This window comes from Lissotriton vulgaris, chromosome 5 (assembly GCF_964263255.1).
Source record: "Lissotriton vulgaris chromosome 5, aLisVul1.2, whole genome shotgun sequence".
NCBI classification, from domain to species: domain Eukaryota; kingdom Metazoa; phylum Chordata; class Amphibia; order Caudata; family Salamandridae; genus Lissotriton; species Lissotriton vulgaris.
The window spans coordinates 852,178,094-852,192,083 of NC_141693.1; the positions used below are offsets into that span (position 1 = coordinate 852,178,094).

The following is a 13,990-nucleotide window of genomic DNA, read 5'->3' on the forward strand; positions in this document are numbered from 1 at the left end:
TCTTGCCATAGTCACCTGCAAGGTGCACTATGGGAACATCCTCTAAGCTGGAATAATCAAGCAACTCCTTAGAACACTACAGACAATAGAGAATAAGTATGGGCGAATTTTTTGAATTCGCGATCCGGGAATTTGCGGATTTGCGAATTCGCGATCCGCAAAATTCGCGAATTTGTGCGAATTTGCGCATTTTTTTATTTTTGCATGTTCGCGGGGCGCTTTTGGGGGGAACTTTGCTTGTTCGCGGGGTTAATTTGTGCGAGACCGCAATGCGCCCTCTGGTTCATCACTGCCATCCTCTAGTTTTTTATGCCCTTCTGCCGTCTGTACGACTCGTTTTTGTGCCTTTCTGCCCTCTGTCTCACTCGTGTTTTTGCCCTTTTGCCCTCTGCCCCACTCGTTTTTGTGCTCTTCTGCCCTCTGCCCAACTCGGTTTTGTGGTCTTTTGCCCTCTGCCCCACTCGTTTCTGCCCTCTGTCCCACTCGTTTTTGTGCTCTTCTGCCCTCTGCCCCACTCGTTTTTGTCCCTTTCTGCCCTCTGCCCCGCTCGTTTCTGTGCCCTTCTGCCCTCTGCCTAACTCGTTTTTTGTCCCCGTCTGCCCTCTGTCCCACTTTGTGCCCTTCTGCCCTCAGCCCCACTTAGAATGGCGCCGGCAAGCTGCCAGCGCCATTCTAAAATAGCTACAAAGTCAGCTTCAACAGGAAGCACTAATAGATAAAGTAAAGCAGGTGCTCGAGTTGAAGGTCAAATTAAGTTACACAATCATTAATCACCCCAAGTTTGGGGTGATTAATGATTGTGTAACTGAATTTGAGCATCAACTCGAGCACCTGCTTTACTTTATCTATGAGTGCTTTGTCATTGTCAGGGTGAACTTAGACCAACACTGGGATCTAGGTTGGGCTCCTTGTTTGGGTTTTTGACTGCTATGTATAGTTTTGCGGATCTGTGCTTTCAATCACTGTAGCTGTCAGTGAAAACACAGGAATTTAGTACCACTTTACTCTATTCACATAGCCGGCCACTTAGTGGCGGTGACTCCCTGGCTATAACGGTTTTGCAACACAGAGCTCAGGAGACAGTGGTGGCCATGGTGTCTGGTACTTCCTGTGAAAGTCTCTCATGTTAATACGATATGAAGTAGAAGATAGCCACACTGAAACTCTGCACTTTGGTAGAATAGTCTTTGTTGAAAGCAGTAATGTCTCCTAAATATTTTAGCCCCGATGTACTACTCCCATTCATAAACCAGAGATACGCTATTTGGACATCAACTGATTTCCAAGCAGAAATGCAATTTGCGATGCATCCTATGTACTATGGGCCATATGTATCAACACCCTCATTTGCGATTCTCAAATAGCGATTTTTTTGAAATCGCTATTTGGGAATTGCAAAAAGGGATGTATGTAAAAAATCACAATATTTTGCGATTTCTTAATATTCCTTATTTGCGATTAGCAAATTGCGAATTCGCAATTAAGGAATACTTTCCCATTCATTTCTATGGGCCAGGAGACCAATAGGAATGAATGCGAAGTTATTCTCAATTTGTGATTCGCAATTTGAGAATCACAAATTGAGAATCATTTCAAGGGTGCAAGGGTGTCATAAGGACACCCTGGTGCACCCCAGAAATTTACATGTGTGTGCATATGGCACACATACATGCCCTGCGGGCATGTATGTGCGCCACATGGCACCTTCACAAATGGCAAAAAGTGCAGTTGTGAAAGAAATCGCAAATTACAACCAACTTCAAGTTGGTGGTAATTTGCGATTTCTTAATGAGAAATTGCAAAACTTGGGTGCTTCATACATAGCATTTAAGGATTCGAAATTTGCGATTCCTTAAATGCTGATGCAAAATTAAGGAATCGCGAATTTTGCAGGGCTTCAGGTGGCATCTCCTTTCAACTGTCCATGATTCTTCGTCTTCCAGGTCCAGGGTCTTCTTCTGTGTCTCTATGTAGTTCAAGAGTTTATAAGTGGGGGTGACAAGTTCTAGAAGAATGCCACCTCTAGCAAATCCTAGATTGCCACATCATCTCTCACCCTTGTCTGAACCCTTCCTCATTGCATTCTTGAACAATCTAAAATAGCACAATCAAGTTGTCTTTGTGAAGAGCTGGAAACAGCTATGCCCCAGCTATCACTGCCTGATACCTTCCCACTGTTACTAACTGTGAGTCTTTCAAAACCACCTTATTTCCAACAAAATAATAATTTGCTCTATACTAGAGCTTCCTGAACATTCCTGCAATATTCCTACAATACACTGAACAAAACATTTCCACTCTCAGGTGCACCTTGTACATTTTTCCTCTGCAATACCTACTCCTGTTCATCTGAATAAAAATCGGAAAAAAACAACTGATCTCAATTTCAGAGATTCTATATGAAGCATCAATAACAATAGTCTTGTGCTTAGGCACCTTATCCTAAATTTGCTTACATCGGGAAGAGCTTATGTGGGCCAGTGTATATGTGTCCATGTGTCCGGTATGAGGAGCGCGTGATCGCTATGTGTGGGATGCATGTTGTGTTCTGATTGGTTCAGTGTAGCTATCTAAATGTAGTATCTAGCTTTGTCGTATTTCTGGGGAACGCGAGCCTTTGGCCAAACTGATTTTAATGGGGCAAATTACCTAAGTCTTGTTTGTGGTGCAACTATTTATCTGTGGAGTAGATCAGGGTTTTCCCTGGGTTCTTCTTTGCCTGTAATTTGTGGGGGACCCCACCTGTGACCTATTACTCGATAAGCATGACAAGGGTCACAGGACCGGCCTGGCTACGTATCTCTGATTTGGGGTTGATGGGGAGGTCAGCTTGGGTAGGTCCAACAACAATGGTGTAAGTTCATTGGAATTCCTAAGAATAATATGTCAGCCACTTATATATTTTTTAACAACATCAACATTACATGTACAGTTGTCCTCTTGTACATTGACATTGTTCTTACTGGTGTTGTCGAGGTTAGGTTTGCTTTGGTCAGAACGAACAGTGACATTGTTCTTATTAGCAACACTAATATTATGATACAAACATAGATTATGACATACATGGTCTCATTATTGCTGATGTCGGTTCTGCTGTGCAAGCACAAGTTACAGTAGACATTGCATTGACGGTCATTGTTGAGGTTGTGTGGCACACAGGCTATAACGTTTGCTCACATTGCATATGCTGATATTGTCATTGTTGGACCTGCACATATCATGACATTCATTGACATTGTAGTCACCCACCCCAACACATTCACAGTCCAAGTACGGTGAGTGAGGCTCAGGTAGCGAGACTCACCAACAGTTACCGTCTAAAACTGGATATTGAAAAGCAAAACATCCTGGTGGACTGAATGGGCGGACTCGATGTGCAACTTCCACCAAAAATAATAATACACTTTTTTGCAGGAGTCATCTAGGATCATCTCTCAGGCTTATGGACTCGAGGGAGTCACTCCATTGATACTTTTGTTAACTAGGATCAAGATCTGTTTAATTATAAAAAGTGATATCCCTTTCCACTGTTGTATAGGAGCTAGGGGACTATGGAGATTGCTAAAACACATGCTTGTAGCCTCTTAAAATTGATAATGATCTGTGTGCCATTCTCACAGGATAATCGTATGACACACAAATTGTCCTCCACATATGAGAGTGTACTGTTACATTTACCACCTTTGTAAGGCAATGTTGTCTTTGTCTTTACAGGAGTTGTATTACTTGAGCTTCAAGGATGTTTTACCACCTTTAAAATATTTAAAATATTTTAATATTTTAAATATTTTTAATTTTAAATGCATTTATAAACATCCCAACACTGCCCTCAGTATGCTCAGGTCCCAGTCCCTAAACCTAAACTAAAAATAATGGAACATATTGGTGGATTTTACAAATCGGGCTTTCGTAATAATACATGCCCGCAGTGCCTCGAAAATTACATTATTCATGATTCACTTTAAAATTCCAAATAGTAAATCTCTTTCTGTGTGCACCTCAGTGAGGTGCATGAAACCATTTTGAGTCAGGCACAGCAAGCTAAGCAAGCCACGTGGAAACGGCAGCTTTAGCACTGGTGGCGCCCTGTGTGACAATGTTTTTTGGTGCCTCCCCAATGACTACTTCCACCACAGATTCCCTCCGTACCACCATTTGCTAGTGCCCCTCAAGTCTCCATAACCACTGTCTCTTAGATTAATGTAGTTTTATAGAAAAACTCATACCAGTTTAAGATGTCAGAAAACTTTACATCACACACGCATTGCACAGAGACAACCAATTATCGCTGTGTAAATCAGTATATAGGAAATGCTACTTAAGGAAAAGGCTTACAAGGAGTAGCAGTCACATTTCATCCACACTGGAAGGGTAGGCAGTATAGTTTAAGAGTCAATGGACTGGAAAAGCACAAATTCTGGATTTAAAAAGTAACAGCATTGCTAGGGGTTTTCTTTAATAATAAGAACTGATTTCTACCCAAATGAAACCCTATTGTTACATTAGGACAACAAAATACTGGGCAAAAAATATATAGCTCAAATATTTTCCTTGCAGTTTGCATGCAGCTCTTTAACGGCACTTCTTAGCTCACTGCTCTATATTAGGATTTTAACTTATAAACTGCAAGTAACAAAAGGATCTCTGACAAAAGTGGTAAACCATTGACCTGTTTATATTATATGCACTTTATGATGTGAATGGAACACGTTCTTTGCAGCAGGCATGCTGGTTTAGATGCTTTGGGAACTTTGCCACTGCTGATCAGTGTCAAAGTGCAAGCGCTCCCTGGGTAAATTGTGATTGTGATTGGTTATCCATGATTGGCATATTTGTTTGACCAGTAAGTCCCTAGTAAAGTGCACTGAGTGTGCCGGGGCTGGCGATTCAAATGCTACTAGTGGGCCTGCAGCACAGATTTAAAGATTTCAAAATTTATTTATTTGAGTGAGTTAGTCTTTTAAAAACAAAAACCATTACACCAATGACATTTATAATAGTACTAGTGCATACTTATATAAACACGTAAAATCATTAGTAGAATTTTTACACGGTTGATCTAAAACATAGTAATGTACATCAATTATTTAAAATTTTGTTTAAAATGGAAATTTGGGAGTTCTTGTCTTTATGACAGTCTATTGCGATCTCCACGGAGTTTCAGCCAATTTCCTTTAAATACACATTTAAAAGTTTCACCCCCCTGCATACTAGAGGGATTGAGGCCTGGTCAAGCCAGGTGATTACGGCTTTCCTGCACGTTCCTATGTTCATACTATTCAGTAGTGCTTTTATTAGTGACTTCCGTTCTTTTAGTAACTTCGGGCATACACAAAAAATATGTTGAATCGATTCGTATTTGTATCCACAAAGTCTGCAGTCTCGGTTATCACTTTTATCCTTCCATGCTGGGATTAAATCTTTTGTTTCCCACATGCCAAGACGCAGCCTCATAAATTGCAGCACTGATTGTGCCCCCCCACATGAGTAGCCCCATATGGTGTCTCAGGCCTGCCACCGCAGTGCCTGTGTGCAGTTGCTAACTGCCGTGCTGACCTGACCAGCGTCCCCACTGGTAAGGCCTAACCCTTCCCTTTCTGTGCACATTGGACACCCCTATGGAAGGCCCAAGGTACCACCCTGGGCAGGCAGTGTATGTGAAAGGTAGAGCATGTACTAATGTAGGTTACATGCTCTGATAGTGAAATATTGCCAATTTCGTTTTTCAAAATTGAAAGGCTATCCTGCCCATAGGCTATAATGGGGATTGCTGTGTATTATGTTTACCTGCATATCTTCCCATAGGAGCAGGATAGAAAATTAAATTCTGGTATCCCTGAACTCAGAATTTAATAACACATCTTTTATCAAAGATAGTTTTTAAATCCTGTGTTTGAAAACAGCACTTTTAGAAAGTGGCTGTTTTCTTGTCTGACCTTTCTGGGTGCCTTGGCCTGTTTGTGAATTACCTGTCTGGTTTGTGAGTGACAGGGACTGGGTTGGCTTCAAGGAGCTGAGTGAGTCAGTCCTAGGCTGAATAGCTTCATCTGCCTCTTGAGTGGTGGGAGAGGATAGCACCTGGGCCTGAATAGGGCTGTGCTGCCTTTCACAATGCTGGCTCCACCTCCTGCTGGGCGGATGACGACCCTGACCCTCTCTCTTAAAGGAAAGAAGGAGCTATGTAAACAGAGTGCTTCAGGACTGACCAGAACTGGTTTGGACTAGGCCAAGGCCTCTCTGCCCTCAGAGAACAAAGAGAATTTTGGAATAAAAAGGGATACCCAGACTTTAGAAAATTAGATCATCCTGGAATCAAAGAGGAACCTCTGCCAAAGAGAAACGCTGTACAACTGAAGAGGAAGGACTGTCCTGCTGTGTGTTTGTGGGCTGACCTACAGCTGCTATTCTGCCAAGGAGATTGGAAGGACTTTGCTGGTGATGTGTCCCCTTGCTTAAAGAGAGCTCCAAGGCAGAGGAGAGCTGCCTTCTGTTAAGAAGTCCCAGGAACAAAAGGACTTCACCCCCAGCTTCCCTCCTGAACTCTGATGAGGGAGTTCTGCCCTTCCTAGAGTGCTTGATCCATTTGTGGGGACTCTGGAGGTTGTTGGCTGCTGTTTGGGGAGCTGGAAAAGAAGAAGGAAAGAAGATCTACAATTTTGCCCGCATTGCTTGCTTGCGGAGCGCATCGTCGACAGTGCGAGAAAATTCCTCTTGCCATGAATATCGTTGCAGCCCCTGTTGCCGCGGCAAGAATCTATGCATCATTCGCTTGCAGAGCGCATCACCCCGGTGCGGGAAGATTCCTGTCTCTGCGACTATCATTGCAGAGCCTGTCATCGCTCTGAAGAACCCTAGCACCGCTTGCTTGCAGACCCCATTACGTCGCTGCGAACATCATCAAAGAGTCCAACGCCATCACATCGAGGGGCCGCGGCAGAAGAGGAGCAACGCTGCGCATCGACGATGCCCCAAAGATCGTCGCCTTCCAAAGATCGTCGCATCCTGCCTGTGCAAGACTTTTCTACCGGAGAACCTGCACCCCAAAATCCACACAAGGTATTGCATCGCTTTGCATGCAGTTCCGATTCATCGCAACACGCCAGCTGCGTGCAGCTAGGTTTTCGCATCACCTCCCCAGGGTCTCAGGAGTGACGCATCGTTTTTTTTTCGATGCTGCAGTTGCCGCTAGGAACTTTTGTCGCATCTACAGGTACTTTGGGCTGAAAGTGACGCAACTGTGGATTATTTTGACGCAAACCCTAGAACATTTTTTAAATCATATTCTTGAACTGTGTATGTTGGATTTTTGTTGTTTTGGTCTTGTGTAGTTTAGATAAAGATACATTATTTTTCTAAACTGGTGTGGGGTCCATTTGTAGTGTTTTCACTGTGTTACTGTGAGTGTTGGTACACATACTTAACACATTGCCTTCGATAAGCCTGTCTGCTCGTGCCAAGCTACCAAGGGGGTGAGCAGAGGTTATAAGAGTGTATCCCCCTTGCCCTAACTAGAAGTAAGGGTCCCTATTCAGACATTGGTACCTACCTCTGCTAACTAGAGACCCCCAGATCTAACATTGGTGGTCAGCGGTGAGGATTTGAACTTGTATTTGTACTTGACCTACAGTAATTGGTGTAACCACATACCGTGTTTTTATTGTTGACCTAGAGCCTGAAACAGTGGCCTAGGTGCCTGCCAGGGAGAGAAGGGGCAGGGGAAACCCGCCCGCCATTCTCACTGGCCAGGAAGGAGCAGAACCTGAGGGGGATGCCCTGGAGCCTACCAGGGAACAGGTGGCCGAATTGGGGGACCTACCTGAGCTGACCCATTAGCAGCAAAAAGGGGGCCCCTCCAGGGAGGAGCTCTGCAAGGCATAGGTGGAAAGCCGTTTTCTCATTGTGCGGCAGCAGGCTGCAGACCAGGCAGCAGTTGGAGAGTCCAAGGATCATCTCATTTACTAGGAGGATGGGTTGCTTTATAGTGAGCCTAAGGTCGCTGAGCCTGGTGCAGCCCATGTGCTGGTGGTACCCGAGTGGTTCAGGGCCTTCCTAATGGGTCTAGTTCATGACATGCCTCTCGCGGGACATCTGGGGCAAGACAAGACCTTCCAAAGACTTGTCACCCAATTCTTCTGGCCCCAGATGAAGAAGCACGTTAGTACCTTTTGTAGGACTTGCATGACGTGTCAAGCAAGTGGCAAGAGTGGTGGCAAGTGCAAGGCACCCCTCCAACCCTTTCCTATGGTGAGTACCCCTTTTGAGTGGGTGGGTATCGACATTATGGGGCCACTGGACCCCAAGACAGCCTTAGCCAAAAGGTTAATCCTGGTCTTGGTGGACCACGCCACCCGGTACCCAGAAACTGTCCCTCTCCGGACAATCACTGCCCCGTGGTGGAGTGTGCATTGATGGGTATCTTCACCTGTCTGGGGCTCCCTAGAGAGGTGGTCTCCGACCGGGGTACAAATTTCATCTCTAGGTTCATGAATTCTTTGTGGGAGGAGTATGGTGTAACTTATAAGTTCTCCACTCCTTACCAATCTCAAGGAAACAAGTTGGTTGAGAGATTCAGCAGAACTCTGAAAGGTATGATAATGGGCCTTGCAGAGCCCAAGAGATGGAAGTGGGACGTCTTTTTACCATGCCTGTTATTCACCTACAGGGAGGTGTCACAGAAGTCCTTAGGGTTCAGTCCCTTTGAACTCCTGAACAGCCACCCTGTGAGAGGGCCTCTCGATCTAGTGAAGGAGGGTTGGGAGAAATCTGCTGTTAGGACTCCCCAGGATGTGTTCAGCTACATGCTGTCCTTCCGCAACCAGACACAATGCTTCAGAAAACTCGCTCAGGAGAACCTGGAAGCTAGCCAGGAAGAAATGAAAAGATGGTACGACCAGAATGCCACTCTGGACGAATTTCAACCTGGGCAGAAGGTGATGGCACCAGTGGAGCCTTGTGCGCTCCAAGAGAAGTGGACTGGGCCATACGAGGTGGTGGAGCGCAAGAGAGATGTAACCTACCTGGTTAACTTGCAGACTCCCAGGCAACCCTTAAGGGTCCTACATGTGAACCGCCTCAAACCCCATTTTGAGAGGTCTGATGTGACAATGCTTCTTGCTACAGATGAAGGGTTGGAAGAGGGTAGTGACACTCTTCCTGCCCTCCTGTCAGCCAAGGACAAAGATGGGTCAGTGAATGGAGTGGTCCTCCCACACAGCCTGACCCCGGAACAGCAGAGGGACTGTCGCCAGATCTTGGGTCACTTTGCCTCCCTGTTCTCCCTGACCCCAAGAGTCACCAATTGGTGCGTCCATGATGTGACCATTGGAGATAGTCTACCTGTGAAGCTGAAATCCGACAGGGTAGCTGACAAGGTCAGGGCCAGCATCAAGGAAGAGGTTTCCAAGATGTTGAAGCTAGGGGTAATTGAGCCCTCCAGCAGCCCCTGGGCTAGCCCAGTGGTCTTAGTACCAAATGGTGCTTCGTCCGGTGCCACTCCAGAACTCCGGTTTTGTGTGGACTACCGTGGGCCCAATGCGGTCACAAAAACTAAAGCACACCCCATCCGATGAGCTTGTGGATCGGTTGGCCACTGCCCAGTACCTCAGTACGTTTGACTTAACATATGGGTACTGGCATATTGCCTTAACTAAGGGGGCCAAGGAGAGGTCTGCGTTTTTGACAGAGGGGCACTTCCAGTTCCGTGTCATGCCCTTTGGGTTGAAGAATGCCCCTGCCAAGTTCCAGAGAGTGGTCAACCAGGTACTGTCCGGGCTGGAGGGATTCAGCGCTGCTTAGCTGGATGATATTGCGGTGTCCAGCTCCGCATGAGAGGAACACTTGCAACTCCTCTGCGAAGTGTTGAAGGCTCTGCAAAGGGAAGGCTTCACTATCAAGGCCAGCAAGTGCCAGATAGGGCAGGGATCTGTGGTATACTTGGGACACCAGGTAGGGAGCAGCCAGGTGGCACCCCTACAGGCAAAGATTGGTACCATCTGGCTTGGGAGCCCACCAAGACCCAGACAGAGATGAGAGCCTAACTAGGTCTCACCAGGTACTACCGAAGATTTGTCAAGGGATATGGTACCATTGTTGCCCCCTTGACTGAGCTGACTTCAAGAAACAGCCCAGGAGAGTGAATTGGACCGATGCCTGTCAAACTGCTTTTGATGCCCTGAAGACTTCCCTGTGCACAGAACCTGTGCTCAAGGCACCTGATTACTTCAGTGAATTTGTAGTGCAGGCTGATGCTTCAGAGCATGGTGTGAGAGTGGTACTCTCATAACTGAAAGACGAGGGCTTGGACCAACCTATAGCTTTCATTAGTAGGAGGCTACTTTCCAGGGAAAAAAGGTGGAGTGCGATTGAAAGGGAAGCTTTTGCTGTGGTCTGGGCTCTGAAGAAACTGAGGCCCTACTTGACTGGGACTCACTTCCGGGTTCAGACACACCACAGGCCCCTCAGATCGTTAATGAAATGAGGGGTGGGAACCCAAAACTGTTGAGGTTGTCCATCTCCCTACAGGGAATGGACTTTACGGTGGAACACCGCCCTGGTACAGAACACGCCAACGCTGATGGTCTGTCCAGGTTTTTCCGCTTTAGTGATGAGAACTCCCAAGAGGGTGGGTAGTACTCCCCGCTTTCAGCTGGAGGGACATGTGTTAGACATGGCATCCTTGGTGTGGTTTTCCCTGACTTTTTTGCCTCTACCTCCTGTATTTATTGACGCTGTGCGGGATTTTGGTTTTTCTGGTTTAGATGCTTTGGACACTTTGCCACTGCTGATCAGTGTCACAGGGCAAGTGCTCCCTGGGTAAATTATTGTGATTGGTTATCCATGATTGGCATATTTGTTTGAACAGTAAGTCCCTAGTAAAGTGCACTGAGTGTGCTGGGGCTAGTGATTCAAATGCAACTAGTGGGCCTACAGCACTGATTGTGCCCCCCACATGAGTAGCACTAAAATGGTGTCTCAGGCCTGTGTGCAGTTGCTAACTGCCATGCTGACCGGACTAGTGTCCCCAATGGCCAGGCCTAACCCTTCCCTTTCTGTGCACATTGGAAACCCCTATGGAAGGCCCAAGGTACACCCCTGGGCAAGGTGCAGTGTATGTGAAAGGTAGAGCATGTACTTGTGCAGGTGACATGCTCTGGTAGTGAATTACAGCCATTTTCGTTTTTCACTGCTTCAAGGCTATCTTGCTCCATAAAATTAGCTATGTGCCATATTTACAAAGATATGGTGCATTTCTGATGCCTCCTTGTGTTGGTACACTCTGTGCTGCCTAGCTCAATGCGAGTCCCCTTGCACCATGGTGCAAAGGTGCATGAGTTATGAGTAGAATTTTTTGTGGAGGAAGGGAAACCTTGCTGCACAAAAACAATCCTTAAAGGTATTTTCCTTTATCTATGTATGATATGGAATGCATCACACATTGAAAAAGGCAGTAAAGAGCAAAAATAAAGGTATTTCCTCTCTATAAGCCTCGGTCTGAGAGGCGTACAATTTGACACGTGTCCTAGTTTACAGCTCTTTGTAAATCTGGAAATGCACTAAAATACGTGGTTGGATTTATGGAAATGCCTACATTCCACTCACAGAATGAATCCCTGCTGAAAGGTAATGCAAAGCAGTGAAATACACTGTCGAGCATTACATTGGATTTACAAAACCACGCAGAGCCATTCAAGGTGGTTTTGTGTAGCTAAGTAAATCCCAGTTAAGGGCTTGCGTTGTGTTACATCACCTTGTGTGACACATGGGCAACACTAGCTCTAACTTTGAAGTGCCCACTTCTCCATCCTGTCCTTTGTCCAGAAAGAAGTCTACCACAACAGGAGCAACTCCAAACTTGATAGTCTCACAACACCGGCCATTGAAGTGACTATAGGATCACACCTGGATGTCAGTCTCTCTGATATATGTCTATCAAAGGGTTTGCAAAGACCCCCAGCCCTATTCTTTATGATTCTCTTAGCCCTATCTCCTTCCTAAGATGTGCCCAGGCCCCACTGACCAGTGACCTTTCCAGCATCAAAGAGCCCTTTGAAGTGCACCGGAAAGCCTCCTTCTTCCTTCTTCCCTTGTGTGCCCCACCTTGCTCCCAGGAATGTAGCAATCCACTAATCCGTCTGAGGGCTACTCCACCTCCACATGACTTCTTTAAGACCATTGGCTTCCAATATGAAATCCGCAGGCCTCAATGTGTTATACCACTCACAGGCATACATGCTTCATAGCAAGTGCACGCACGCATGTGAGCTGCACAGTGCTACCTGCCAACACCTTGTATCCTAGGGTTAAATTAAGCACACAGCAGTGGAACATTAAATGAGTGGGTCCCACTCCAATGCCACAGGTAAAAATACCACACGGCTGATCTTCATTGCTAAAACAAGGTATACTGCCAAAAATTTGTATGTGCTACCGAACTCTATGCTAAGGACTGTAGCCAAATACTATTGATGACGGTGGCACATTTGTTGCACCCCCGTTGCAACAAGACTGCAATCCATAGGATATGCCTAGTGTAAAATCATAAGAAGTGAAGGCAGAGTTGATGATGAATCAAGATGGAAGTTTATTCTTCAGTTCAAGAAGGAGTCATTGGTTTCAGAATTTGTTTGTAGTAAGGTAGAAGAAGCAGGTGAACAACCCCAAAGGGAGCAGCATTCCAGTGCTCAGCCCACACACTCCAACTGACTTTCACTCAACCAGGCACACATGAACATTCTATGACACCCCTCCCACAGACTGAGCAGCAGGGCACGGAATACAAAGAAAGTAATTCATATCAAGAAGAGCAGGATACCACACATAGGTCATGGCAAACGCACATGATCCGTGAAAGTCCATGACGACAGATCAGCACCATGGATCCAGATTTAATTGCAGCTGGGGTAATCAGGGCAGAGGCACATGTCCGTCGCCATACCAGGGACTTTTCCCTCCCAAAACTCTTTAAAATGGCACATGATATTCAAGGATGTGTGTCTGGCTGGCCAGGAATGAAGTCACAGTGTACTCTTTCTGTATCTCGTTTCTTGACTATTGGCAAAGTCCCACAAAGACACAAAAACTAAAAGTCCTTCTGTGGAGGCATTCACAGAATATAAAATAACACAAAACACTACTCTTTACTAAAAACGTCAAAGCACGCCATTAAAGACCCAACCCTAATAAAGAAACCAAAGAAAGAAAATGCGCATTCTAAATGCTACATATGATGCTTTAAGATCTGGGAATCTTGGCATAAGAGGACTTACCCTGTCAAACATGTATCCACTTACTGTTTTAGTACTTCCTTGGCGGAAGGCTTCACTTTGCGAACAGCGAGGCCGAGTGTACGAATCCTCGGTTTATATATTAGATATTTTGCGACCGCTCGCCCCCGCCCTATTTTATGTCAACTACCGTCTTGGAATATCTAGCATTCTTGGATCTCATCCTTGTAGACGCCACGTCATGAGGAAGCTCCACTTGCACCTTTTGTACACAAACGCTGGCTGTGGGGAAGCACCGAGCCTTTTACTTCCTTCCTTCCAGAAGCAAGAGACAGAAATAAATCAACATCATAAAGCCTAAACTTGATCAGCTTTGGAACCCGTGTACATTTGGCTTTGACTTGAGTCAGGTGTGGTTTTCATATGTTCTTTGACTCAGACATGTCCTTTTAAAGCTGAAACTATGTAAAATCCCCACTGGCAAAGCCTTGATAAGCTGGGGCAATGGTCATTCTTTCATTGCAAGCATATGCCGCATTAAAACAAAAAAAGAATGAGAGCATGTTGGCTTTGAACTATGTTAACCTGAAGATATAGTTTAAAAAGACTCAAGGAGGGCTAAAAAAGGATTAAGAATGGGAAGCATTGGCAAAGTCAGTAGATGTCACCTTTGAAAAGGCGTTAGCTCATCCTCAGCATATGCAACAAGACACAAATGATTTTACAACGGAAACAAGACAATCAAGCAGTAGCAAAGCCATTACGTC

The 13,990-nt window shown here is 45.5% G+C and overlaps 1 protein-coding gene across 2 annotated transcripts in view; it reads right to left on the minus strand.

Annotated features, from left to right (window-relative positions):
- LOC147711696 (uncharacterized) overlaps nucleotides 1–13,319 on the minus strand; it is a 116,212-nt gene extending 102,893 nt beyond the window's left edge. The window contains exon 1 of one of the 2 annotated variants that reach the window (XM_086922410.1): nucleotides 13,290–13,319. Coding sequence is in view for 1 of the 2 variants with exons in the window: in XM_086922409.1 (XP_086778535.1) it covers nucleotides 13,266–13,277 (12 nt within the window). In the remaining variant the exon portion in view is untranslated. Of the gene's footprint in view, nucleotides 1–13,265 lie in introns of both variants that reach the window. The other variant, XM_086922409.1, reaches the window with a different exon arrangement.
- Between the last annotated feature and the right edge of the window lie 671 nt (nucleotides 13,320–13,990).